Source organism: Lissotriton vulgaris, chromosome 2_1, assembly GCF_964263255.1.
Source record: "Lissotriton vulgaris chromosome 2_1, aLisVul1.2, whole genome shotgun sequence".
NCBI lineage: Eukaryota > Metazoa > Chordata > Amphibia > Caudata > Salamandridae > Lissotriton > Lissotriton vulgaris.
The window spans coordinates 1,642,544,414-1,642,571,669 of NC_141687.1; the positions used below are offsets into that span (position 1 = coordinate 1,642,544,414).

Sequence of the window (27,256 nt, forward strand, 5' to 3'; positions counted from 1 at the left end):
GGAACTAGATGTGGGTAGTTTTTGTTCTAAAATTCTCAGGTGATAACACCATTATTGTTTATGTCATTCTCATGTTACATAGTTTTGCAAGGATATTGCTAGTTTTTTATTAGCTGGTCTGTGTAAATAAGCGGATAGTCCTTATTAGAGCTGATGTTGCATAGTTTGGATCGTGACAAGTAGATTGCAGAAAAGACGCCCATGTGATCCTTAGCAAACATTTTTGAAGAAAATATTGTTTTATAGGACTTTGTTTGCAACAACATGTTCTGCTGGAGAAAATTATGTTACCACTATGTTGAAGTTCTTAGTTCTTTATGTAATAAGAATCCCTGTTAAATTAGCAGTTTTAAGATTTTCCTGCTGCACCTATAACATGAGAGCATGGTCCTAGGCGTACAATGTAGATGCTTTTATTAAGAGAAATCATTTTAGAAGTGTCTGCAGTCCTGTACAAGTAATACAAAGTCTATGAGTAAAAGTGTAGAACATTTCCTTTTTTTCTTGAGCGTCTTCAGATTAGTAATATAGGAATACACAGATGTGAGGATTTGGAGTATGTCTGTATTGTTTCTCTCTTTTCCTCAGAATTTAGTAAATGAACACAGTCTTCCTTAGCTGCTTCAAATAGAGTAATAGGCCCAGGGTTTTTTTTCTCTCAGATAGATGAAGTGGTTCTAGGATGCCTTGCTAATATTTGGGGCGTCCCAAGACTAGGAAGTATTCTGACACTATCCTCTCTGTTGATAGATTATTTCTGTGCCTTGTCTAAAGACCTTTTGTTGTGTCCACCAATAGATATTTGCTGCCTTACAACCATTGCCAGAGTGGCCCGGACATCAGATCCAGCCTGGGGAGTCAGCACCAGTCCAGCTTGAAGCCAAAGTGAAGGCGGCAGCACTGGAATGTGAAGGGTGTACCCCTGCCACTGTCTTGTGCAAAAGACGGGGTCACAAATCAGAAAGGAGAAATCATGGATCAAGTTTTTGATGCCCAGCTGAGAGTTACAGACCGACCAGAACGGCGAGGAGTCCTTGCTTGAGGTGACCCCTTTTGAAATAAGGTTTGCTTCAGAGATCCCAGCATCAGGCCTCTGAATCCTGGTCCCAAAGTGAATGCAAGTTTGCACCTTTGTTTGTTGATCAAGAGATGCTTGGGCACATTGGATATCATTTGTGGCCACAACAAAGGAGCAGTGCGCCAATAAAGCAATATAGGAGTTAGGGAAGGATTTGAGTTTAGGGTACAGGTGCTGTGTCTCTGGTGCCTGTTAGATTGAAGTGAAGAAAACTGGTGCACTGCCTAAGACACTAAACAGGATCGCTGAGGGCATTTGCCCTGGGGGGTGATTCCCCTATCCTTAAAGAAGAAACGTTTCCCTTGAAACTGGGCCGTGATTCTTGAGTTGCGAGTTGTGCAGCTCCACCGTGGAAACAACAAGAGCCTGCATGTGAGGCTCAAACGGACACAGGGAGAAGACTCCCTTCTGGCTGGTTGTACAGCGGCTTCAATTTCCAAAGGACTTATTTTTTGTTAATAATGTACCATTTTGGACGTCCCATTTTTGAGGATTAGCAGCCCTTTGCGGCTCCTCATCCTAATTTCTATGACCCTGTGTGGTCCTGAAAAAAAATTGCTAATTCTGTTTGTGATAATAGTCATTACTCTCTCCTGCTATCTGTATGCTAATTATGACCCAATGCTCTGTTCCCTTTGTACACCTGCTTATACTATATATAAATATATATATATATAAATAAAAATGTATATATATATATATATATATATATATATATATATATATATATATATATATATATATATATATATATATATATATATATTTACACACCTGCTTAATGAAATGTTTAGAATGCAAATGCCCACTTAGCAATGAATTAGGATTTTGATAAATTTATGAAAATAAATGTGCAAAATATTTTCTATGTTCCTACTAGATCATAGGAGTGTCTTTAGCTCATGCTAAAAGGACCATCTGTAAAAGATTGCAGGGATCTGTTAGCATGATCTGAAAGCCATTTTGTACTTGGCACCCATCTTAGTTAGCAATGTGCTTGCCATGTGCTTTCTCCCTTCTCCAGAGCCTTGCATATGCTCAGAGGGGCCTAGCTATTAGAATGCACCAGCTACTAGAATAGAACTGTTAGGCTATTCTTGCTGATGTAAGGAGAAATATCTCTACTCCCACTTTGCTGAGCAAGCAAATCTTGTATACCCTTATTAGTCATTTTGCATGCTGGTACATGCCAGGACCTCCCCTTGGTTTTATGCTGACTAATGTAACCTATGCATATATAAGGCCCCTATTTTCTGTACTCCTTAGAATGCCTCCTATAGTTGCCTGAGGGTACTGTGTGACATAGTCTTCCTCATGTGAGGTCAATAAATATGTTTCCTTTATATTTTATGCTTCTGTGCCAATCTCTTCTTTGTTGGTTTAAAAAGGACCAGGTGTATCTGTGAACCCCTTAGGAGGTTTATATTTCTTCACGCTGTTAGACAATCTGTGGAACTGGCTCTATGAACGGTCGCCCTTTGGAAAGGTTATTGGTGTTCCACAACTGCAGAAAGCGATGAGTACGACCGTCTACCAACACCAAATCTGTTAGATGACCTTGAGTCTGGTTTCACTGTCGTGCTAGACACTCTTGGAGAGGACGCATCTGGAGTCTTGCTTGAGGCACTATGAATATCCAAGAGGCCATCATCCCTATGAGCTGCATGAACACTCAAGCTGGAAGAGAGTGTTGAGGCTGAAAATTGGTTATGAGGGTTTGCATGCTTGTTATCCTAGCTGGACTGGGATAATTGAGTGCTTTTGAGGTGTTTATTGTGGCACCTAGGTATTGTTGTATGTGGGATGGTTGTAGATGAGACTTTGCGTGGTTTACTGTAAACCCAAGTTGTTGAGTATTTGAATAGTGGCATGAGTGTGATGTACACACTGACTGTATGAGCTGGCTGTTATGAGCCAGTCGTCCAGATATGGGAAGACGTGAATGTGTTGTCTTCTTGGGTGAGCTGCAACTACTGCCAGGCACTTGGTGAATACCCGGGGTGCTGTGGTGACTCCGAAAGGGAGTACTTTGAATTGGTAGTATTGACTGTCCACTACGAACCGGAGATATTTCCTGTGAGATGTGTGAATGGGAATATGGAAGTAGGCGTCCTTGAGATCTAGAGTGGCAAGGAAGTCGCCTTGTGAAAGAAGAGGAAGGACTTGCTGAAGTGTGACCATGTGAAAATGGTCTGAGTATGTACTGGTTTAGGGGTCTGAGGTCTGAGGTCTAGAACAGGTCTCAGAGAGCCGTCCTTTTTTGGTATGAGAAAATACAGAGAGTAAACTCCTGTGTTTTGTTGGTGCGTGATAACTGGTTCTATTGCACTCTTTTGTAGGAGGGAGATGGCTTCCTGTTCGAGCAGTGATAAATGTTCTAGCGGCATTGGGCGTGCTTGGGTGGTATGTTGGGAGGGTGGGGGGGGAAGGTACGTTACGGACAGTAACCTGATTGAACATTTTGTCTCACCCACCTGTCTGTGGTGATGTTGCTCCAGACAGGAAGGAACTGTTGTATTCTTCCCCCGACCAGAGTTCAATGGTCCGGGGGGAGTGGAGAGAAGTCATTGGGTAGGAGTGGAGGCAGATCGGGTATTGTTGGTCTTGCCTCTACCTTTGTTATTGTTGCCTGTAACCTCCTCTCTGGTAACCTATGGTGAATGTAGACTGGGTGGGAGCCTTGTAAGAGGTGGAGGGGTTGTCAGAGGAGTATCCTCTTGAGGTGCCCTTGTAAGAGGAAAGACGAAAAGCACGTCTGGGAGCTTGTGATTGCAAGGCTCCCATTGATTTAGCTGTGTCTGTGTCTTCCTTTATCTTTTCAAGGGATGCATCTTCATTAGGGCCAATCAAATGTTCCTGGTCGAATGGCTGGTTTAAGATGGAACTTTGTACTTCAGGTTTAAAACCTGAAATGCGTAGCCAAGCATGTCTACGCCGAGAAGACTTGTGTTGACTGTTCTGGAGGCGGTATCTGCCACGTCCAGGGCGCAACGAATGGAGGTGTTAGTATCAGTTTTCCCTCCTGTAGGAGGTCATTGGCCCTGGTTTTATATTTGTCTGGGAGGTGTTGATAAATGGTCTCTAGTTCGTAGTAATGTGCCCTATCGGTCCTGGCTAACCGAGCTTGAGTGCTGGCGATACGCCATATGTTAGCTGCTTGTGACGCTGTTCTTTTGCCAGACGCGTCCAAGAGTTTGGACTCTTTATCAGGGGGTGGAGCGTCCCCTGATGTCTGAGAGTAGGCCCTTTTTCTAGCATTGGAGACTACTAGTGAATCTAATGGTACGGGGCCCTTTCTCTAGCCCTCACAGGATCTTTAAACGCTTTAGGTTCATGCTTGATGACTCCTTTTAGCATAGGCAAAATAGAGGTGGACCAACCGCGTGGTATTGGGCAGCTCTGTGGAGTAGCTGATTAAAACCCATTGTGTCTTCCAGAGGGGAAGGCCTAGAGGTGTAGATGTCATCCTGTGGGACATTAGGGACATCTGGCGTGTTGTAATCGTCCCATGGATCAGGGGATGAAGGTGGACTAGGATCCCCTAGTGGCTCATGATTTGCAACCCAGCCCCCTCCTGTGTCATCAGAGGTGTCATCATTGTCCATTGGTGGAGGAGATGGTGTAGGAGAATGATGTGGTAGTGGAGGTGGAGGAGGAGGAGGTGGTGGTGGAGCAGGGACCCTGAGGGGAGATGTGGCAATGTCCCTCTTTTTAGGTGGTGGAGCCGGTGCAGGCGTATCTAATGTTCTCTACTTTGAACTTAGAATGAGTTGACCAGTTTTAGGGTCTTTTAGAAGAGTTTTCTGTCTAGGGTCTATAGGGTCTGGTTTAAAGAGCTCTTCTGATGGAGGCTGGTCTTTCGGTGCCAACTGATTTGGTTCGGTAGACTTACGCGGCACTGAGTCCGGTACGGGTTTGTGATCTTTTGGCTTGGAACCGTGATGTTTTACAGTCTCTGTGCCTGCCTGTGGAACCAGTTGGTTTTTCGGTTCCAAGGTTTTTTCAGCTCCGAAGGGTATGAATCCAAACCTTTAGGGAGCAGCTTTTTACTCGGCTCTGAGTGTTTTTTTTTTCCCAGAGTCGATGGGTCAGTGCTGAGTGTTTGGATGTGGAGGCAGCGATCGGCACGGAGGAGGACGGCAGTTTCTTTTTGTTCGGTGCCGGTGACCGGGTGTCGGTACCGATGGCAGACTGACTCGAGCCCGAGTCGCCTGAAGGCTTAATAGGCTTCTTTGTCGTGCCCGAGGGCGGGGCATGGGAAGCAGTCTCTCGGTGTGGATCTGGACCGAAGGTAAGGTGAAGGTGTGACCGAAGTCTTTTTTGAAGGTGTATGGATGGGCGGGTTGATGTCTTTACTTACGCCCTGCTGCGCTGGAGTGAGTTCTTCAACGTCGGAGTCCTTGGTTTCGGAGGCGCTGATTTCTTTGACCCGCTCCTTTTCTGGTACGTCGGCGCCGTCTTGGAAGATGTCATCGGGAATGGATGTCGACAAGCGAGCCATTGTCCTTTGAGCTGGATGATCCCGAATGGTCTTTTTGGAGCGGAAAGAGGCACAAGCTGCACAGTCTCTGGCCTCGTGCTCTGGTAAAAAGGCTGAGGTTACACAACTCATGCAGATCGGTGAGGGGAAACTTCGACCCACATTGAGGACACTTCTTTAATGGAGTCCTATCCATGAGCCAGATGCCAAGGCAGGCCCCAAGGCCCTCTTAGACGATCGGAATCGAGGACTCCGAAGTTGAAGAGATGCATGACGACTGGGGTTCGCCATCAAAACCAATACCATAGAAAGGGTGAAGGATAGCGCGTCGAAAGTAGAATCAGTGACGTTTCCGAACTGGAGTGCGAGAAACACATCCAAGCCCGATGGCGGAAAAAAACAATCTGAAGATGGAGCCGATGCCCATGACCACTGTAGTCCAAAGGAGGAATCACCTATCTCGTGACTTCCAAAGACATTACCAAGACAAAAACAACTGCAAACATCCGGGCCCAACACCAGATGGCAATCTACCACCAGAGGGCGATCTATGCATAGTGTGTGATCTGCAGCTCATATACCTCGAACACATTATGTAAATTGATAGGAGCAAAAAAGAAGCGATTTCACAAAAGAACACACATCAATAGAATTTCAACAGGCAAATAAAATACAAAGTAATGCAGCAACTTTAGCAACCTGGTGTTCAAGTGAGACCGCATACCAAGTATTTCAGTCTAATTTTTTTTTTTTAAACGAGGACACTAATATTTCACAAAAAGGAACCACTTTGATGGCACAACCAACCACCTTAAATTTAAAACATCTGGAATGGGCCTCAACAAATAGCGAGGAGATAGTACAAGCTGCCAAAAAAAGGAGTGCAATTGTATATCACACACATAATTAGTAATCAGATGGACAACCAATGAAACTCTAAGAAATGGGAGAATCAATCAATCAATCAATCAAAGACATTTATAGAGCGCACTACTTACCCGGAAGGTCTCAAGGCGCTTGGGGGGGGGGGGGGGGGGGGGGTTGCTGTTACTGCTCGAACAGCCAGGTCTTGAGCTTCTTCCTGAAGGAGAGGTGGTCTTGGGTCAGGCGCAGGTCGGGAGGGAGGGAGTTCCAGGTCTTGGCGGCCAGGTAGGAGAAGGACCTTCCTCCTGTTGTCGTTCTTCGGATGCGGGGGACGGCGGCGAGGGCGTGACTGGCTGATCGGAGGTGGCGTTTGGGAGCGTAGAAGTTGATGCGGTTGGTGAGGTAGCTCGGGCCTTGATCGTGTAGGGCTTTGTGTGCGTGGGTGAGGAGACGGAAGGTGATTCTTTTGTTGACGGGGAGCCAATGCAGGTCTCTCAGATGTCCGGAGATGTGGCTGTTTCGTGGGATGTCGAGGATGAGTCTGGCTGAGGCGTTCTGGATCCGCTGGAGTCTCTTCTGGAGCTTGGCGGTGGTTCCGGCGTAGAGGGCGTTGCCGTAGTCCAGTCGGCTGGTGACGAGGGCCTGGGTGACTGTCTTCCTGGTCTCGGTGGGGATCCACCGGAAGATCTTCCGTAGCATGCGCAGGATGTTGAAGCACGACGAGGAGACGGCGTTGACTTGTCTGGTCATGGAGAGGGAAGAGTCCAGGATGAAGCCCAGGTTGCGTGCGTGGTCTGTCGGTTTGGGTGCGGTGCCCAGGGCGGGGGGCCACCAGGAGTCGTCCCAGGCGGAGGGCGAGGAGCCCAGGATGAGGACTTCCGTCTAGTCTGAGTTCAGTTTCAGGCGGCTGGTCGTCATCCACTCGGCTACATCTTTCATCCCTTCGTGAAGGTTGGCTCTGGCGGCGGCGGGGTCGTTGGTCAGGGAGAGGATCAGCTGGGTGTCGTCGGCGTAGGAGATGATGTTGAGGTTGTGTTGGCGCGATGGCCGCGAGGGGGCTCGTGTAGACGTTGAAGAGGGTGGGGCTCAGCGAGGATCCTTGAGGGACGCCGCAGATGACTTCGGTGGCCTCTGACTTGTACGGTGGTAGACGGACTCTCTGTGTTCTTCCGTCGAGGAAGGAGACGATCCATTCCAGTGCCTTCTCCTGGATTCCGACGTTGCTGAGGCGCTGCACTAGGGTGCGGTGGCAGACAGTGTCGAATGCCGCGGAGAGGTCTAGGAGGATGAGGGCCGCTGTATCTCCGTTGTCCATCAGGGCTCGGATGTCATCGGTGGCAGCGATGAGGGCGGTCTCGGTGCTGTGGTTGGCTCGGAAGCCAGACTGTGAGGGGTCGAGGGATCCATTCGTCTCGAGGAGGGCGGCCAGCTGTTTGTTGACGGTCTTCTCGATGACTTTGGCTGGAAACGGGAGGAGCGAGATGGGGCGGTAGTTTTTGAGTTCGGTGGGGTCCGCTGTTGGTTTCTTTAGTAGAGCGCTGAGTTCGGCGTGTTTCCAGCTCTCCGGGAAGGTGGCGGTGTCGAAGGAGGTGTTGATGATGTCCCGCAGGTGGGGTGCGATGACAGCGTCGGCCTTGTTGAAGACGTGGTGAGGGCAGGGGTCGGTCGGAGATCCGGAGTGGATGGAGTTCATCATGCGGACGGTGTCTTCGGTGCTGATAGGAGTCCAGGCGCGGAGGGTGGTGGTGGGCGGCGTTGCTGCGGTCGTGGCGTGCGTCGGTTGAATGCTGAAGCTGTTGTGTATGTCCGCGATCTTGTTGTGGAAGTAGGAGGCGAGGGAGTTGCAGAAGTCTTGCGATGGGGTGATGTCGTTGTTTCCGGCGTTGGGGTTGGAGAGCTCTTTCACGATGTTGAAGAGTTCCTTGCAGTTGTGTGCGTTGTTGTCCAGCCGGTCCTTGAATGCAGTTTTCTTGGTGGCGCGGATCAGTTGGTGGTGCTTCCGTGTGGCAAGCTTGAGGGTGGTCATGTTGTCCGGTGTAGGTTCCCTTCTCCAGACTTTCTCGAGGGCTCGGCAGTTCTTCTTGGAGCTCTTGAGTTCGTCGGTGAACCATGGGGCTTTCTTGCTGCCGGGTCTGCTGGGCGGGGTCCTCAGAGGGGCGAGTTCGTCCGCGCAGTTGCTGATCCACTTCGTGAGGTTGTCGGCGGCCTGGCTGGGGTTCGCTGAGCTGGCGGGAGGGTGCTGGCTCAGGGAAGCGGCGAGCTGGTCGGCTGTGATCTTGTTCCAGCTTCTTCGGGCAACCTGTTGCTGGTGGTGGTGGATCGTCGTTCTTCTGAAGGTGAAGTGGACGCAGCTGTGGTCCGTCCAATGGAGTCCTGTGGCGTGGCTGAAGGCGATGTCTTTGCTGGATGAGAAGACGGCGTTGAGTGTGTGTCCGGCGAACTTTTCAGTCTGATGTTAAAATTTCCAATCGCAGGAACAACTAGAGGCATCAAGTTGGGTAAGAATTGAAAGAAGGAAACATACCAGAAAACTAAGAGGTCTACAAAAAAGAACAGTAATTGGGCCAAGTGATTCGCAAAGTGTTGTCTACTGAAGAAAAAATATAAAAAATCTCAGTGGAGAGCAAAAAAACATTAACAAACAAATGTGGACTTCACTAATGCAAATTTGTAAAAGCAGTAACATGAAAACCTTTTGAGATTTTACAAGCAAACTAACAAGTAGCCAGACTAAATCAAGTAATGCAAGTGAACAAACATGAGCGAATCATATTGCTATTTTATAGAACTCTCCTTTGCTAATCAATGATATGAAACAAAACCTACTATTGAATAAAACAATACATTAAATTTGGGAAATAATCACCTATGTCATATAATGATAAAGCAAAAACAGGCCCAAATGGTCTACCAACAAAAATCTTTGAAAATGACACCACCTTTTGGTCACAAGAGCTGCTTTCCCTGTATAACAGTGATCTATTAGTAAACCAGGTACACGAATCATTGAAAGTATCCGGCATCCACTTTATAGAAATGCTTAAAAAAAGGTGTGAAGAATATCCTTACTACCATTTGGATGTTGGGGCAAAATCTTTTTACAAGCCTTCTTTGAAGAATTTTGTAAAAAAGAAGGCTTTTGAAAGGGAAACAGCACCATTACAAACCTACTTGCTGCACAAGTTACTACTTGTGTAACGATATATCTGTAAGAGACATTAGTTAGTGATAGATTCCTTACCTTAGAATATCCCCAGGCGTCAGACTGGATCCGGAAATTTTTGCGTAGCAATACCCCTGCGCGCTGGTAGGCGTCGTCTGCGGCTCCGCGTCCGTCGTCGGCGTCGTGAGCGCCGGGATGACGTCATCGGAGTATATAGACGGCGCCCATGCGCGCTGACGTCAGTTCTGATAACACAGCTTTTCCGCGCCAGATACGCAGAGCCATGATAGAACTAACACTGGTGCCATGAAACTAGGGCCCTGAAAGGGGATGACCTTAACCCTAAATATCGGTTCGCAGAACGGGGAGGATGGGAGGGCGGTAAGGAATCTATCACTAACTAATGTCTCTTACAGATATATCGTTACACAAGTAGTAACTTGTGCATCTGAAAGAGACACGTTAGTGATAGATTCCTTACCTTAGAATAGATACCCCAGCAATACCAACCCCGGTGGTGGGTCTGCGAACCAATATCACACCAGAAAGTCCTGGAGGACGGAACAGCCAAAGAAGCCATCCCTCCGGACTTGACTGTCCAGGCAGTAGTGTCTTGCGAACGTGTGCAGCGAGGCCCACGTGGCTGCCTGACAGATGTCCTGCAGGGGGACACCGCGGCCCAGGGCAGTTGTCGTTGCCGTGGCCCGAGTGGAGTGAGCCCGCAATCCAGCTGGGGGCTCCTTCCTCGCCATGGAGTAGCATGCTTGGATGCACAAGATGATCCACCTAGAGATGGTCCTCTTGTGCACAGCCTTTCCCTTCTTCGCGCCCACGTAACCAACGAAGAGTTGGTCATCCACCCGGAATTGGCGAGTGCGGTCTAGGTAGTAGGAGAGCGCACGTTTTGGATCCAGACGGTGGAGCCTCTCCTCCTCTTTCGAGGGATGCGGAGGCGGAAAGAAGGTGGGCAAAGTGATGGACTGCCCGATGTGGAAGGCCGTGACAACCTTGGGCAGAAAGGAAGGTCGTGTACGCAACACCACCTTATCAGGATGAACAGACAGGAAAGGTGGAGAAGAAGAAAGAGCCTGGAGCTCACTCACCCTCCTGGCAGAGGTGATGGCAACCAGGAAGGCCGTCTTTAGAGTAAGGAGACGAAGAGGGCAGTTGTGAAGTGGCTCAAAGGGAGCACACATCAGATAGGTGAGAACCAGATTCAAGTCCCACTGGGGCATCACGAAGGGAACAGGAGGGAACATGTGCGTGATGCCCTTCAGAAATCTACTCACAATAGGGGACTTGAACAAAGAAGGCTGATCTGGTAGCCTCAAGAAGGCTGAAAGAGCAGAAAGGTACCCTTTAAGAGTGCCCAGAGCAGAGCCCTGCTGGGCAAGGGAAAGAAGAAAGAGCAGCACTTCCGAAAGGGGTGCAGAGAGAGGATCCACAGCCTTTGCTGTGCACCATGCCACAAATCTGTTCCACCGGCAGGCGTATACCGACTTTGTGGAGGGACGCCTGGCTGCCAGAATGATATCACAGACTTCGGGAGGCAAGTCAAATGGCCTCAACTGCCGCCGCTCAATCTCCAAGCTTGTAGGTGGAGACTGGACAGGTTCGGGTGCAGGACCGTCCCCTGCTGCTGCGACAGAAGGTCCTCCCGAAGAGGCAGACGAATCGGGGGATCGACTGACATGCTGAGTAGCTCGGGATACCAGTATCTTCGTGCCCAGTCCGGAGCCACAAGGACGACCTGGGCCCGGTCGCGCCTGATCTTCTTCAGCACTCTGGTTAGAAGTGGTATAGGCGGAAAGGCGTACAACAGACCGCAGCTCCACTCGCGACGAAAAGCGTCTCCGAGCGAGTGCCGCCTTGGAAACTCCAACGCGCAGAACTGCTGACATTGCGCGTTCTCTTCTGTGGCGAATAGATCTAACCAAGGCTCTCCCCCACTGTCGAAAGAGACCTTGCGCCACATCCGAGTTCAGACGCCATTCGTGATCCATCATGCACCGGCGGCTGAGTTCGTCCGCCCTGGCATTCAGAGAGCCTGCCAGGTGTTGAACCACCAGGGTCACGCCCTGATGTTCCAGCCACTGCCAGAGGCGCAGAGCCTCCTGGCAAAGGGTCCACGACCCCACACCGCCCTGTTTGTTGCAGTACCACATGGCGGTGGTGTTGTCGGTGAACACTTGCACCACGCTCCCCCTGACAGAGGGGAGGAATGCCTTTAGTGCAAGACGAATCGCCCGCAGCTCCAGAAGGTTGATGTGGAGCCGGGACTCCGCCGGAGACCAGAGGCCTCTGATCTCCGCCTCCCCCATGTGGCCTCCCCAGCCCTGGAGTGACGCGTCCGTCACAACTACGTGCTACGGCTGGGGTAGGGAGAGGGGTCTGCCACTGACCCAGTCGCGGTCCGTGAGCCACCACTGCAGCTGCTTCGCAGTGCCCTCCGAGATCAGGACATGATCGGACAGGTTGCCCTGATGCTGGGCCCACTGAAACTTCAGGTCCCACTGCAGAGCCCGCATCCGCCATCTGGCGTGACGCACCAGAAGGATGCAGGAGGCCATCAGTCCCAGAAGCCGCAGCGTCAACCTGACCGAGACCCGGGATAACGGCCCGAAGACAGGAATCAGAGCCTGAATATCCCGAACCCGCTGCTCGGGTGGGTAAACCCGAAACTGCGCCGAGTCGAGAACCGCTCCGATGAAGAGGAGCTTCTGAGAGGGACACAGGTGTGACTTCGGCACATTGATGGAGAACCCCAGCAAGTGCAGGAGGTCGGCCGTAGTCTGGAGGTGGCTGACGACTGTCTGGGGCGAGCCCGCCTTCAACAACCAGTCGTCGAGGTAGGGGAAGACTGACACCCCTTGCCTGCGCAGATGGGCTGCGACCACCGCCATCACCTTCGTGAACACCCGTGGGGCGCTGGTAAGGCCGAAGGGGAGCACGGTAAACTGAAAGTGCTCGTGGCCTACCGTGAACCGCAGGTAACGCCGGTGGGCCGGCAGGACGGGGATGTGGAAATAGGCGTCCTGCAAGTCCAACGCTACCATCCAGTCTCCCGGGTCCAGGGCAGCCAGGACCTGAGCCAAAGTGAGCATCTTGAACTTCTCCGTACGGAGGAAGCCGTTGACGTTCCGCAGATCCAAGATAGGGCGTAGGCCCCCTTTGCCCTTCTTGGGTACCAGAAAGTAGTGGGAGTAACAGCCACGTCCTACTTCTGGCCCAGGAACGCGCTCGATGGCCCTCTTGGCCAAGAGGGCCGAAACCTCCTCTTGCAGAAGTCGCAAGTGATCCCCCGACACACGGTGGCATTGAGGTGGCATGGATGGAGGGGAAGACTCGAAGGGGAGGGAGAAACCCCTTCGGACAATTTGCAGCACCCACCTGTCCGAAGTGACTGTATGCCAGTGGGAGAGGTGATGGCGAACCCTGCCTCCCACAGGCGTCACATGGGCCTGAAAACTCGGACTAGGAAGGTTTTGAGGCGGGGGCTGCTGAGGGAGGTGTGGACTGGCCTCGCCGCTGACCCCGACCACCGCCGCGGCGGTTCCCACGGCCGCCACCGCGCTGCTGGGCATTTTGCGGCGTGTGGCTGGCGGCCCGTGGCGGGGCGCCCCTTCCGTGGCCACGAAAGGAGCGAAAGGCACCCGATTGCTGGCGTGGGGCCGTAAGGCCCAAGGACTTGGCCGTGGCCCTGGAGTCCTTGAAACGTTCCAGCGCATGGTCTGCCTTGTCGCCGAAGAGGCGACGGCCATCAAACGGCATGTCCAGGAGGGTGGCCTGGACATCGGCCGAGAAGTTGGCGAACCTCAACCAGGCGTGGCGTCGAACCGCCACCGTCATTGCCATCGCCCTGCCCAGTGAGTCCGTGGTATCCAGCCCACACCGGATAGAAAAACGTGCCGCATCTCGGCCGTCCGCAAGGGTTTGGCTGAGTTTAGCCCTGACCTCCTCAGGGCATTGTGGCAGCACCTCCGCAACCGTGTCCCACAGAGTGTGGGTGTAGCGGCCCAAGAGACAGTTGGTGTTCACTGACCGTAGCCCTAGGCTCACAGACGAGAAGACCTTCTTCCCGAACTGCTCATATCTCTTGGATTCCCTGTCGGGCGGGGCCGACGGGAATGCGGTCTGGGAGTTGGAGGCCTGGATGACCAGACTCTCGGGGGTGGGATGGGTGGACAAAAAGCAAGGGTCGCCCGGTGCCGGGCGGTAGCGTCTGGCCACGTTCCTGTCCACAGGGGGGCCTGTGGCGGGCCTGGACCAAGTGCCCAGAAGAACGTCACACAAGGCCTCGTTGAACGGCAGGAGGGGCTCCGCGGAGCCGGACTGCTGTTGGAGGACCTCAGTGAGGAGATTAGTCCTCACGGCCGCGACGGGGAGCTGAAGGTTTAAGGCCTTAGCTGCCTTCGTCAACACTACACTGTAAGCAGAACCCGCCTCCGAAGCCACAGTCGGGGGCGACGTAAATCCAGTGTCTGGCGAGGTGTCAATACCACTGGCCTCCCCAAGCTCATATGTCCAGTCCTGATGCGACTGGCAATCACGTGCCAGAGGGTCCTCGGACCCCTCCCATTGCTCCTCGTCACCCGGCTCCTGGAGACCAGGATGAACAGCCAGGGCCTCCTCGTGGAGATAGAACTCTCCGAAGGCCGACGGAATCGGCGCCCAGCGGCGCCCCTCCGACTCCTGAGCAGGACCGTAGGAAGCATTGGGGTCGGCAACCACATCGGCTGCCGGGGACGACACCTGAGTGGACGGCGCCGGCGAGGTCGTAAGGTCGACCGGCGGGGTCCCGGATCCGGGGCCGGATCCAGCGAGGTCGCGCGGCGCCGGGACCGAAGTCGCCAGCGGCGCCGGGCCCGAAGCACCCGACGTCGTCGGGGCCGAAGCGCCCGACCCGGAAGGACCTCCAGACGGAGCCGATCGGCCCGAAGGCGCCACGGGAACCGACTGAGGAGGGAGGGCCCTCATGGCCATGAGGTACCTCTCGACCTCCTCCTGCGACGCGCCGTGCCCAGGGACCCGAAGGTGTGGGGCAGGCGGCGACGCTTGCGACTCCCGCGGAGCCGCGTGGGCGGTGTCGCCCGAGTCCCCGGTCGCATCGTGCGAGCGACGGGGCGGGTCGGAGGATCGATGGTGTCGCTCCGACCTCTCATGCCTCTTACCTGAGGACTTGGAACCAGACGATCGGTGTCCACTCCCGGAACGTCGATGACTCCGACCTCGCGACCTGTCCCTCGACCTCCCGTGGGACCGGGACCGGGACCTGGAGCGGCGCGGGGCCGACTGCCTCAGCTCGAGACGCTTGCGGGACCGCTCCCGCCTAGCTTTCGACGTCAGGGCCTGGCAGTCGGAGCAGGTTCGATCGTCGTGGTCGAGGCCTAAGCACTTCAGGCACCGGCGATGGGGGTCCGTGACCGACATGAGTCGGCCGCACTTCGAGCAAGGCTTGAACCCGGGCATCCCTGGCACCGATAGTCGAGGATCGACTAAATAGAGGATCAAAAGATCGAAAAAGTTTTCAGTCAAAAAGTGACTGGGGGTAGAGCTTCTTCCGGATCTGCGCTAGCTGGCGCGGAAAAAAGAAGAACTGACGTCAGTGCGCATGGGCGCCGTCTATATACTCCGATGACGTCATCCCGGCGCTCACGACGCCGACGACGGACGCGGAGCCGCAGACGACGCCTACCAGCGCGCAGGGGTATTGCTACGCAAAAATTTCCGGATCCAGTCTGACGCCTGGGGATATTCTAAGGTAAGGAATCTATCACTAACGTGTCTCTTTCAGATTTATCTATTATAATTGATGACAATCAGCACCACAAAAAATATGCTTGTATCGTTAAAATTGGCCTTAGATAGAGCATCAAGAAAGGCTCTATGGGCAAAAGGGAACCACTGAGTGGGGGTGGGGTGGAATTAAGCCACGTAACTTGCAGGCAATAGAACTGATGTATACAGACACTTGTGTGTCCAGGCTCGACTATTGTAACTCACTGTATCTGGATTCAAACAAGAATAAGCAGTACAGACTCTAGGTCATGCAGAATGCATTGGCGAGACTGGTCCTGGGCATACCCAATGGGCAGTCCGCTGCAAAGGGACTGGAGTGCCTACATTGGCTCAAAATTAATTATCACATTAGATTTAAATCTCTCTGCATGGTCCATAAAGCCCTTCGCCTCCCATACCCTGCAAGATCGAAAACTATTTTTGCCCGGTATCTCCCAGCTAGACCCCTTTGTTTTTCACTTCAACTACAACTCAGTACCAATAACTAAAAGAAAAAAATGGGGCGACGGAGCATTTTCTAGGGCCGCTAGCAAACTCTAGAATACTCTTCAACTAAACATATGAGCCATTTATTTTGCATCTCCTGCCTTTTAGGAAGGCTATGAAGACATGGTATTCTCTCAATAGAAATCTTCTTTTGGACTATGAGCTGGTGCTTCTGGTCAGTGATCTATAGCGCCTTAACGCCTTTTGGTAATTGCTGTGCTTTACAAATTTAAAATCAAGAAAGTCACATGCAGGGGATTTCACGTCCATTATCAAAGCAATCATGGCTCTATTAAACTGTAACTCAGTAAAGATCCCAACATAAGCTATAAAAATAAAAAAATTGGTAGATGGAGCCAATGTTCTGTTTTTCACATAGACACATTGACAAAAGCACTGTTCCATGACATGCACATGTGTGGCTGCAAAAACAACTTATGCGACTCTCTAGCAGGAAAAGTATTACTGGGTAAAAGAAAGCAGTAGTCAAGGATTAAGTGTCTAAATGTATTTTGCAAGATCTAGATGAATCCAACTGGTAGAATGAAAAAACGACACTCATTAAGGTCAAATATCTACTCTACTTGTAGTCACCAAAATTAATCACCATTGGCGATTAGTCACTACCATAAAAATGATGATCATGTCTGTTGTGAACTTCCTAAACAGTATGCTAAACATTTGAATCTCCAATGAATGTTTTTAATAACTAGACACACATCTCTCAGTTTCTTTCAAAAATAAACACTCAAATATCAATAAACTACGCCTGAAGAAATGCAAGAGAGGATTTATTAAACCCAATCTTACAAAATCATCCAAACTGAAGCACTCAGCCCTCAATATGGAGGTAATATTTGTCCTAAGGCAATTAGATAAGAACTTCAGAGAATAATCGCTTTATCAATTTTAATGTCCTTACGGCAGAACCAACGCATGCGGCCTGAGAAAATCTACTGGAGAATCTGGGCACTCCAAAATCTCCATGACATTTGCTGAGTTACAAAATAAGTACAACCTAATTAATACTGACTTTTATATTTAAATTTCTCAAATTGATGGTGGATTTGGAAGATCTAAATTCACAGACACAGTAATGAAACTCTAGAATTTAGGACATGCAGCGGCTAAAGAATACAACCTGCTACCCTTAAATACTTTAAAATTAAATGATAAACTTCAAACAAAATGGGACTCAATCATGCTAACTCAATCTGTCCCCAATCCCTCAAAAGATCCAGAAGCATACCAGGAGCTCTCCTCACATGTCACAAATCGTTTGGCTTAAAGTAGACTATGGACGATATGCAGAACCTACTGGACAATTGAAAAACTACACAAATTGGCTTTAATTCACAACAACCCATAATAACCATTGCTAGAATAAAATAGCCTTAGCACATATACTCTCCAAATGTAAACATGTGCAACCAATGACATCCAGTCACGTGCAAGATACTGAATGTGCAATTCAAACTAGACTTCAATACTTATGCTTTCAGCATATCTATATCAACTCCCTTATCTGTGAATCAATCAAACCGATCACTGTTAAATTTGGCCCGGATTATGGGGGTTTCAACAATACTTTAGAATGGAAAACGCAAAACCTTTCACATATGGTGTGCATGGCTGTGCTTTTCAAGAGCAGACAATAATATACCCACTGAATCTTGTACACCATCCTCCACTGAACATCTATGGGACAAAATGGATCTACAACTGCCAAAAGCCAACCCATTATAAGAGCACCCCACTGTATATCAATCATGCCATGCCTTGCACATCAAAATCAATTGTCTTTCAAACAATGTTTTATCCTAACTAAATACTTCTAACAGTTGTGCTCTCAACTCTTCTTTTTTGATTTAATGTATAAATTGATGTTATAACTTCATATATCGAGACTCTCCATCACCCTCTTTTTCTTTCAATTACTGGACCTTTTCTTCTTCAGAAAATCATTGGACATAAGAGAAATGGACTAATGCTGAAAGACCACTCATTCTTCATCATGCCTTAAGCTTGTTCATGGTCACTCTCGAATAATATACATTGTCCACTAGTTATAGATTAAATATTTTACTATATGTTCATGTAATATTTTCTAGTATATTATTCTGTTGAAAAACAAAATGTTTTACATTTGGTTAATGAAAAAAGACAGTGTGCAAATGACAGCATGCCAAATGCAGAGTAGCAACTTCTGCAAGATTTTCAGAATACTTGAGGCTGGTTCATAAAAAAATAACCCTATTACCAAAACTACACTGCAGCACTTACAACTTAACTTGCTGACCAGCAAGTCTGAAAAATATGAGAAAAAGAGCCAGACAGGTTTTATTTTAGAACAGAAGCAGCCAGGGACTACCAACTCCCATGATGTCTAGCACTAGCAGTTAGCTCGGTCAGGTTGTTTTGGAAGACACAATGAGTTGCTGTGAAATGGGAGTATCTGGCACAGATGGAAAAGCAAGGTAAAAAGTGACTACATCCCATATTACCAGCTAATCTGTGCTGAAGGGATAAAAAAACATTTTAAGAATGGCTATTAACCTTAAAATACATAATTAAATCAAAAGGTTTCTCAGGGTAGATTATTCCGTACTAGAGCTGGTAACCTTGCAAGAATCACAATAATCATACCTTGTAAAAGTATGAACAGATTTCCAAGTGACTGCTTTACATTTACCGGTTAACGGACTGTTTCTCAACCAGTCCATAGTTGCCACATTTTTTCTAGATGCAAAATCAACTTGTAAAGGAACGGTTTCAACTTGTATAAGCTATTATGTACAGGACAAATTTTGATAAATACGCTGGCTTGAGTTTCTTACAATGTTGGTCCTAGCTAGGTAAAAATGTAACACCCACCGGACATCCAGAGAATGCAGCAATCATTCCAACTGAGTTTCTGTATTAATGGAGAAACGTGTCAGAATAATGGACTGACTAATTCAACACTCTCGAGGTCACCTTAAAAAGAAGGAATTTATTCCCATCACTACACTATTTAGAGTGGAAAACAGTGCAGAATTCAAGAGCTGAGAGGGTTTTCATCTCACTAACTCTATGTGCCGAGGTGATAGCAACTACAAAGGACACTTCGAATTAGAGATTCTGTAATGAAACTTTGTGAATGGATGCAAATAGAGGACAAATCAATGTACAGAGTACCAGGTTCCCTTCTCATGGAGGAAGGTGCCTGTAATGGAGGAAAGATTTCCAGGAAGTCTTTATTACTGGGACCTTGAAGAATGATATTTGGTGGTTCGTTTCGTCTGTGTAGTTACAGATGCACGGTGGACTATAATGGAAACAATTGGTAGGTTATCTTTCGCAAGATGTAGCGAAATATGACAAGCTTATATCTTAAGTGCAGATTGAGCAAGGGCTCCTGCTGCTCACACCACAGAGAAAACCTTTTCCATTTGAGAGAGATTCAGGACTTCAGTGCTTCTTTCAGTACAGCCATTCATGACTGTAGGAGATTTAAATGGGCATAGTGTCTATTCTCAGGAGTCATGATGCCAAATTCAATAACGTCCGCTTCAGAGAGAATAGCGCCCCCCCCTGCAGCCTATTTAAATGTTCTGCATAAATGGGAGTCTACTCTGTGGCTTTGGCACATTTGAAGGGGCTCTGGAAACTACCATTCGCTGAGCCACTGCAGAACAAGGAGGATGATTGTTGCCCAAGAACATCTCCATTTAGACAGGTCTGAAGGTACAGGTGGGAATGACCGAAAGGTGTAAAGAAGGATCCGCAACAAGTTCATTAAAAGGACATTTGCCTAGAGACAACGGTTCCTAGTGACTGGATGGGAATATTCTATTGTGTGAACTGCTATTATTTTTAGGCCCATAATTAGAATCCAAGTTCAAATCTTCTGTGCATCCAGAAATAAAGGTCTGGATATGGTACCTCCCTGTTTTGTTAAGTGCATTGTGGCATTATTGTCTTTCTGAAACAGGATATTTTCTGTCGTCAGACACAGTAGGTAAAGAGATAGACAGATTTAATACAAGAAACCTAATATGATATCGACTTTCCTTACTTGACCAAAGGTTTCGGACTGAAAATTCGTAGATGGGTTCCAAAGTCCCCCAAAGCATGTTCTGTAACTAATGTCTGAAAAGGAAGGTTTGCAAGAAATTAAATACCTGCACAAGGTTGTTTCTCTTGCACCACCATAACCTGGGACTGAATTGCTGCTAGGAATAAATGGAACTTATCATAACAGTTGTTTTTCCACAAGGGTATTGAACTCTTTAACGTTGACACTAGCTGCAATCTTTCAGCCTACATTAGATTATACACAATTTCTTCTTTTCCAAGCCAACAGCTTTAATGGACTCCAATTTTCATCCTCTGCATCTTTTTTTCAGTGTGTTGTCCAAACAAAGTAGAACATGTGAAGTGAAGGTTCTGGCTTTTTAGCGGAGGATCTGGCTTTTGAGAGACAAAACAAAATCATAACTCTTGCTTATATTGGCCTAGGAGTTCAGTTGTCTTCAAAGATGTAGATGCTATTCCACCTTTTACCAACAGTATCCATCCTTTTGCTCAATCTCTAGGGAGGGACAGATCTCCCTGGGGCTGAGATGTGTCTCACCCGCTCAGCAGGCACTATGCCAGAGTCTATTTAAGGATTTGTCAGAAGGCAGGAACTGCAATGTTAGGGAGGTCTAGTTTTCACTAACCAAGGAGTGGAGCTTTAAACATCACTGAAATAAGAATTGTTCTTCTGCTAACTCTAGTAAGCCTGGAGTTAATGGAAAATTAGGTCGGGGAGTGTTCAAGGGAATGTTTAAATTAGTATCAAGACATCCTAGAACACCGTGATATCATCCATCAACAAAACTGAATCTCTTTCAGGCCTATGCTTTTGAGAAATCTTCAATGTCAAAGATTTCTCTGGTGACAAAACCTCAACATTAACACCATGATGGAAGCAACCCTAGACAGCGAACATGTTGGTGTCATACCTTTTACCAATGCTGAGACTAGCAACTTTGAAAGGGAGCATAAATGGAGGCAATGTTGAGGACTATGTTGCCGCTTCTACTCCTTCTAAGTTTCTTGCTCTGCAAACTTGTCACTTTTCTCATTGTTCTCTTTTGACTTGAGGTCTTCCAGTTTGCCAAGATGGCCTTCTCTGTCCTAGGTGGTTTTTTTTTTTCAGAACAAAAGTCCTAGGTGTTTTTTGACATTTTGTCATACAGTTCACACTCTTTTGTAAACTGAGAAGTTTGAAAACACACCACAAACTTTGTGATGGTCTGTAGCAGCTTTCTTTATCATAAAGGAGCGACCTTTCAAAGAACTTGGAAGTCACGGTGACAGAAAATTACAGGAAAATTACTGAAAGCACCTTCAACGGTTTTATTTCGTTTGTAGGAGTGAAGTCAAAGAAAATGATGATTCTGCTATACAATCTACAGTAAAATGGGCAAAAACACCCAGAAGTGTTTCAAGGTGCCTCTCAGTCAGTGAAGCAACTGTCAGTGTTAGGCATCATAAGGGTTGGAAGCCAAAGTCCCTGAAGTCTTTATGGGACAGCATGCCTCCGTTTAAATGCTTCTGATAATAAAGCCTATAAGATTGCCATTTTTCTAATTTTAACACATTAGGAAGCAAGTTTGGTTTATTGTAGGGTGCCTTAACAATTCTGAAAAATATGCCCATGATAAACTCTTAAGAGCGCTATTCTGCACTTCGCATGCAAGACATTTTCCCTTTTTGATACATTTTTTGTACAAAGTGTTACAGGTTTCTCACATTCAGCAGGTGAATAATTCTGTTAATGGCTATCATTGAAGATCCTACAATGCAAAAAATAATGTTGGTGATGACCGTCCAGAAGACGGCGATGATGAAATCATGCAATAAATATTAAGCAGTACATTTTCAATCAAACTGATGGTTCAACTGAGTGGGTGCAAAAACACTCCGACCTTTATAGATAATTTAAAGATTTAACATGTTTTTGAAGAAACAAATGTTTACGGTTTATAACTTACACTGCTGCAGCCTTTAAGTCTGCGTCTTTATCAGGGAACAGTGTATTAGATGGTCTGTGTTTCTGTAGTTTGCACTGCTGCTGTCTGGAATGTAGATGTCACATTATCTGACGGAAAGTTTGACGAAATTCTGCATACGCCAAGAAACAAATATTTATGGTTTATAACTTACACTGCTGCAGCCTTTAAGTCTGCGTCTGCATCAGGGAACAGTGTATTAGATGGACTGTGTTTCTGTAGTTTGCACTGCTGCTGTCTGGAATGTAGATGTTACATTATATGACGGAAAGCTTGACATAATTCTGCATATGCCAATTCTGTTTTGTGCACCAAAAGCCTTAACTGTGGCTGGCTGGCCCAGTGCAATAAAAAACTATGTGAGGGCAGCTTGTATGGGTCCAGTCTGTAATACGCATATTATGTGTATATGAGGGAAACTAGCTTTGCTGCACATGATGTAACTGCTGTGCGAGTCAGACACTGCTGCCATTTGTGCCTCTATTGCGACAGATTTGTGGGTGTATGTGCGCCTACATTCATGTGTGCACCTCCAACTGTTGCAGATGGCATCGGTCTAGCACCTGTTTTTTCTATGGTTAAACTATCAACTGCTGCCTATACATTTTCTGTGTTGTACTATGAGAAGCTTGGTAAAAACGTTTTTTGCCATACAAAAGGCAAAAGAGTTACCTAAACCCTTTATATAGTTATGTCAGATAATCCAGGTACTAGAGGTTTTTGGAAGTGAAAGTTGTGTTCTTAAACACTCGAAGCGAATAGTAGTTGTCTAAGAAACATGACATACAAGGTTCATTGTTTAAAAGTATACCAGGCTAAAAGCCATGCGAAATGTACTCCCTTCTTAAACAAGAAGGTAGTAAATAAGTGGGCTAAGAGAAAGAGTAAATGAGCAGCAGGAGCAGGAAGACAACAATGAGATGGCTGAAAAAAGCAAAAGGAAACCTTGCTGCACAGCACAGAAGACCACATCAAGTGCCAAAGCCACAAAGCATAGCTTTACCTAAGTGCTCAGGTTCTTGATCCAAATGTGGGCCCTCAACCACCATCATTTCCACACCATCATCTTCAAGGGCTCTGAACTCAACTTTGCACGGCACATGCTTAGCTGAAGAAATTTGCAAAGGTTAACAGTTTGTTCTTGTTGTACAGGAAGAAGCCCAAGTAAAGCTCCTGCCTACAAGATTGACTTAGATGAATACCTACGCCTTGAAGCATGAAAGCCAGGGCCACCTTTAACACAAAGTTAAAACCTCATTTGCACGAGTTGTTCTGCATGTGAATTTAGAGCAAACTTAGAATGCAACTGCTATTATTAGTCTTTAAGACCTTTTGCACAACTGACTCTTCGTAGACCTGAAAAACAGGCCATGAGCCTGTGGAAAGGCATTCTGTAATGAAATTCATACTCGTGTTAACTGTCTGGTTTACATGGTGTATGAGATTACTATATATTTTGAGTCAAGGGATAGAATGTCACAAAAAAAGTGCACCAAAGTAAAAATGATATAGAGAAATATTTGCTTGTTGCAAATAACCTAATTAACTACCACTTACCATACATTTATGATGCATATCTAAACAGTAATGACCACTGCGGTTACCACCAACTAGAATGGACCTTTCACAGTTAGTTATTTTAAAGTCAGGCACCGGTGCAACACAATGGCACAACATGTCCACTCCCCATTTCCATTACAAAGTTTAAAAGATTTTTGGGATTCCACAGTGGTCACTGGGCTATTTGAAAGATAAACTATCTGCTTAAGGACAAGTCTTTTTTAGAATTTGAAACAGACAGCTCCCTTTATCGTTACAATGTTTGAGACAATTAATCTTTTGACCTCCACCTACACAAAAACAATAAAATGATAAACATATTGCTGTCTTCTAATATCTATCTCCTGGAACCAACTGTCCAGGAATTACATTCAAATAAAAAAATCAAAAGAATTAACTCATTTTTAACTCAAGGGCGAGATTGTGTAACAAAGCTATGGTTCCCTTTAGCAGCAAAAAAGAGTTAATTTGTATTGATACTTTTAGGCTACGTGATAGCCTTCCCAAACCGATATTAACTCAATGGGACCAGTGTTAATAGTTTAAAAAGGAGACAATTAAGACAAGCATTTGCAATGCAATCGGTCTCGCCTTTGAACCTTATATGCATATAGCTATGCAGCACATTACCCTGGGTGCTAAAACATCTACTGTTCTTTAACATGAAGGGAAAGTAAGCACCAAACTGCGTGACACGCTAGGTCTGGGAACACATGGAACAGAGGAAAGAAATATTTCCTTACAGCGGGAAATGGTATAGTCCAAAGCTCTGTTTTTAACATAAAATCAGGGCATTCAGTGGTTATATCACTGAAAATATTGGAAAAACATTGTCTACCGGTGCTCGTGGAAGACAATTTCTATGGTCTGGAATCTAGAGAATGATGAAGTGATTCTGGTATTTTACTGACCTCTGCTGATAGTTATCTATCAAGAAAGTTAAATAGAGACAGATGCCAGGTAAAAAAAGTAATAAAGTCCCTCAGCAGAAAGCAATTCTGGTATTTCACTGAGCTCTGCTAATTGTTTTCAATCAAGACAGTTAAATAGAGGCAGTTGAACAGAGAAAAAATAGTCCATAAGCAGAAGCAGACAAGTCCTAGGGCTGATCTCCAGAACCCCCAAAGTACATACACATAAGTATATACTGAAGTATATAAGTATATACTAAAGTATATACAAGAGGTCTTGAATGCTCAGCCTAAAAAGGGAACTAAAGTGCACAATGAAAAAAACATTTTCACCAAATGTCTAATCTCCACTGAACCTCTCCCTGACGTCCAGCGGGAGAAACTAGCCATTGAAAATGTTGATGTTCAGGACCACCTATGGGCAGTTGGTTCCCCCTTTAGCATACACAGAGCTGCACCATCCTAAAGGAAACCCCATAAAGTTATCCGACAACAAAGAGTGGGTGGAAACAGTGTTAAAGATGTTCTTCTTTACTCCAGAGCTGCCAGGGGGCTACTGCCTGTACTGCTGTAAGCCAGCTACGAGTGATAAAGAGAAGTTAGCATGGTAGGAAAACCTGGCCATTGAAAGGCTGTGTTTTCTGACAAGTTTGTAGTAAAATGTCTTCCCTGGGACCTCTTCACTAACATAAAGGGTGATCATAAGAGCAGGCATGACTGTGGAGACGCTAGATTTAACTCTCTGGGAGTTTCTTTTAATTTCTGCCTAGGAGTCCAAACAAATACTGAAAAGCTGGTGTTTTCACTTCATCAATACTTGAGTGAGTATTCCACGTATGTTTTTATACTCCCCCCCCCCCCCCCCCCCCCCCCCCCACTCAGCCTTTACACAGACCCACCTCCATCCAGACTTCTGGAGGCCCGTTTGCTAGCTGTCCTCTCGAACTGTGGTGCTGGTCTGTCAATCAGTGCGCTGGCATGTCGTGTTTGGGCCTGTGTTCGTCCACTATAGCGAAATTTCGAGCCCAGGGCCAGGAACCTGCCTTTGGGGATTGCTTCAGTTGATGTTAACCTGAAAGACAGATCAAAACAATGAATCCCCAGCCAATCCAATATTCTTCATAAAAAGTCACTCACCACTGAAAATCCATATTCTTCCTTCTTCCCCCTCAACCATACACATGTGATGTCAAGGTCAATGTCGTAGGTGTATGGTATTTTAAGAGCACATAAACAAAGGTACAAGACAAAAGTGATTGGCGATGCCACACAGGATCCCCACTGCACCCAACCCAGACAGCTCATCTTCCTTTTCATTCTCTTTACTCGACCTGCCAGTCAAAAAAATATACTGCCAAAAGTAGTGTGACAGGAAGGTCATATGACTGAAGGGACCAATAGGATGCAGAGGTACATTTGTTAAGTAGATTTATGTTGCTTATAAATGTATCTCTCCAGCATTCGTAAATTTTATATCTCCCATGTGTTTTAAAATATTGACTAATATCAGGCTAAGAGCAATTCACGTATTCTTGGCTGACAACGACTACATCAAAATTTGGAAAAGGAATTCAAAGTACCCATTTGCAGGTGTACATTTAAACATTGCCTGAAACTCCTCTCAGTTTCACTGTTTCAATGTCAGTTTTATTCAAATAAACACCATCATTAACTAAAGGTGTCTAATACAAGGAGCATCATGAAAAAGCAGCTCAGTTACTGTGTGGAGAGAGCTAAGGTGCAGTGAGTGACACTGCAATCATTTGTCACCTAGCAAATGGTCAGAAAAGGACATGAAAAAACCCTATCGCAGTCAGAAGGCTTGCGGAATGCATTAAATTCACCCACAAAACATCTGAAAATCAACTGCTACCCACGTTGTGACAAATACCACAAGAGCAGAAGAATAACCTTTGTGGTGCACCAATTATTTCCTTTTTTCGATCAGATGGTACCTTGCTAGGTGGTGGAGCATGCTTCTGAAAGGTGTTAGAGCTGTGAGGGGCTGGCACCACATGAGAACGAGGATGTATATGCAGCCATCCTCTATCAGTAAGCAATTGTTCACACGTGTCGTTCTCTCTTCATAAAGGCACTCGTAGATTTGGTGGAAGTAAGCAATAACAACAAAGCTAGAGGTTGTGGAAATCCAGGATATTTTTGGTAGAATATGTTTCAACATAGATTTGTCATCGTCTCTTAAATTCCTAGTGTCTCCTATTAACACCCTGTAGTTCTGAAGCACCTTATACAGGTTTTAAGGATAAGTGGACCATCACAGGCTTGAATGAGGAACTATATATATGAAGAACAGTATTCACAGAATACTCTGGAACTCTCGAAGCCCACAAGGAGCTGCATATTAGTAACAGATCTGTGATATCCGGGATGGATGTCATTTTTCTAGCGGAGAGAAGGCTCAATCCAGACCTGTGTCCAGAATGATTGCTAGGAAAAGAATACATCTTGAAGCTATTTGAGAGGATTATGGGAAGGCTACTGCGTATCAAATGCCAAAGAGAGCCCTGAAATGTACAGCCAGGCTGAAAGCTTCCAGCTCTCTTTTTGCTAAGTGCATTCTATAAACATCTAACCTGTAATAAACCTTCTGCAGTAAGACCACTACGAAAACACTTGTAAATCCTTGTGGGGATGCATGGTGACAGGGAAGTTTCTGAACCAGTATCGCTGGTCCCCATACTTCGAACATAAGGACGGAGAAGTTACTCCCTATTGAGGGAGTACTTTGTTATGTATCTTGACAGGATACCCTTGCTGAATCCTGCCAAAGATCAGTATATGTTCTTTGTTCTTTGTTCATCCTAGGGTACTTCAAGGTACTGCCAAATGATGCAATGTGCACTTTACTTAATT

The 27,256-nt window shown here is 46.8% G+C and overlaps 1 protein-coding gene across 12 annotated transcripts in view; it reads right to left on the minus strand.

Moving 5' to 3' along the window:
- LOC147732987 (protein 4.1-like) overlaps positions 1-27,256 on the minus strand; it is a 586,946-nt gene that overhangs the window by 325,137 nt on the left and 234,553 nt on the right. For 8 of the 12 annotated variants that reach the window (XM_086957532.1, XM_086957528.1, XM_086957531.1 and 5 more), the window contains exons 8-9: positions 25,282-25,454; positions 22,915-23,019 (exon numbers count right to left, since the gene is read on the minus strand). In XM_086957532.1, coding sequence (XP_086813658.1) covers positions 22,915-23,019; positions 25,282-25,454 — 278 coding nt within the window. The remainder of the gene's footprint in view (positions 1-22,914; positions 23,020-25,281; positions 25,455-27,256) is intronic. The other 4 variants (XM_086957538.1, XM_086957536.1, XM_086957537.1 and 1 more) reach the window with 1 other exon arrangement.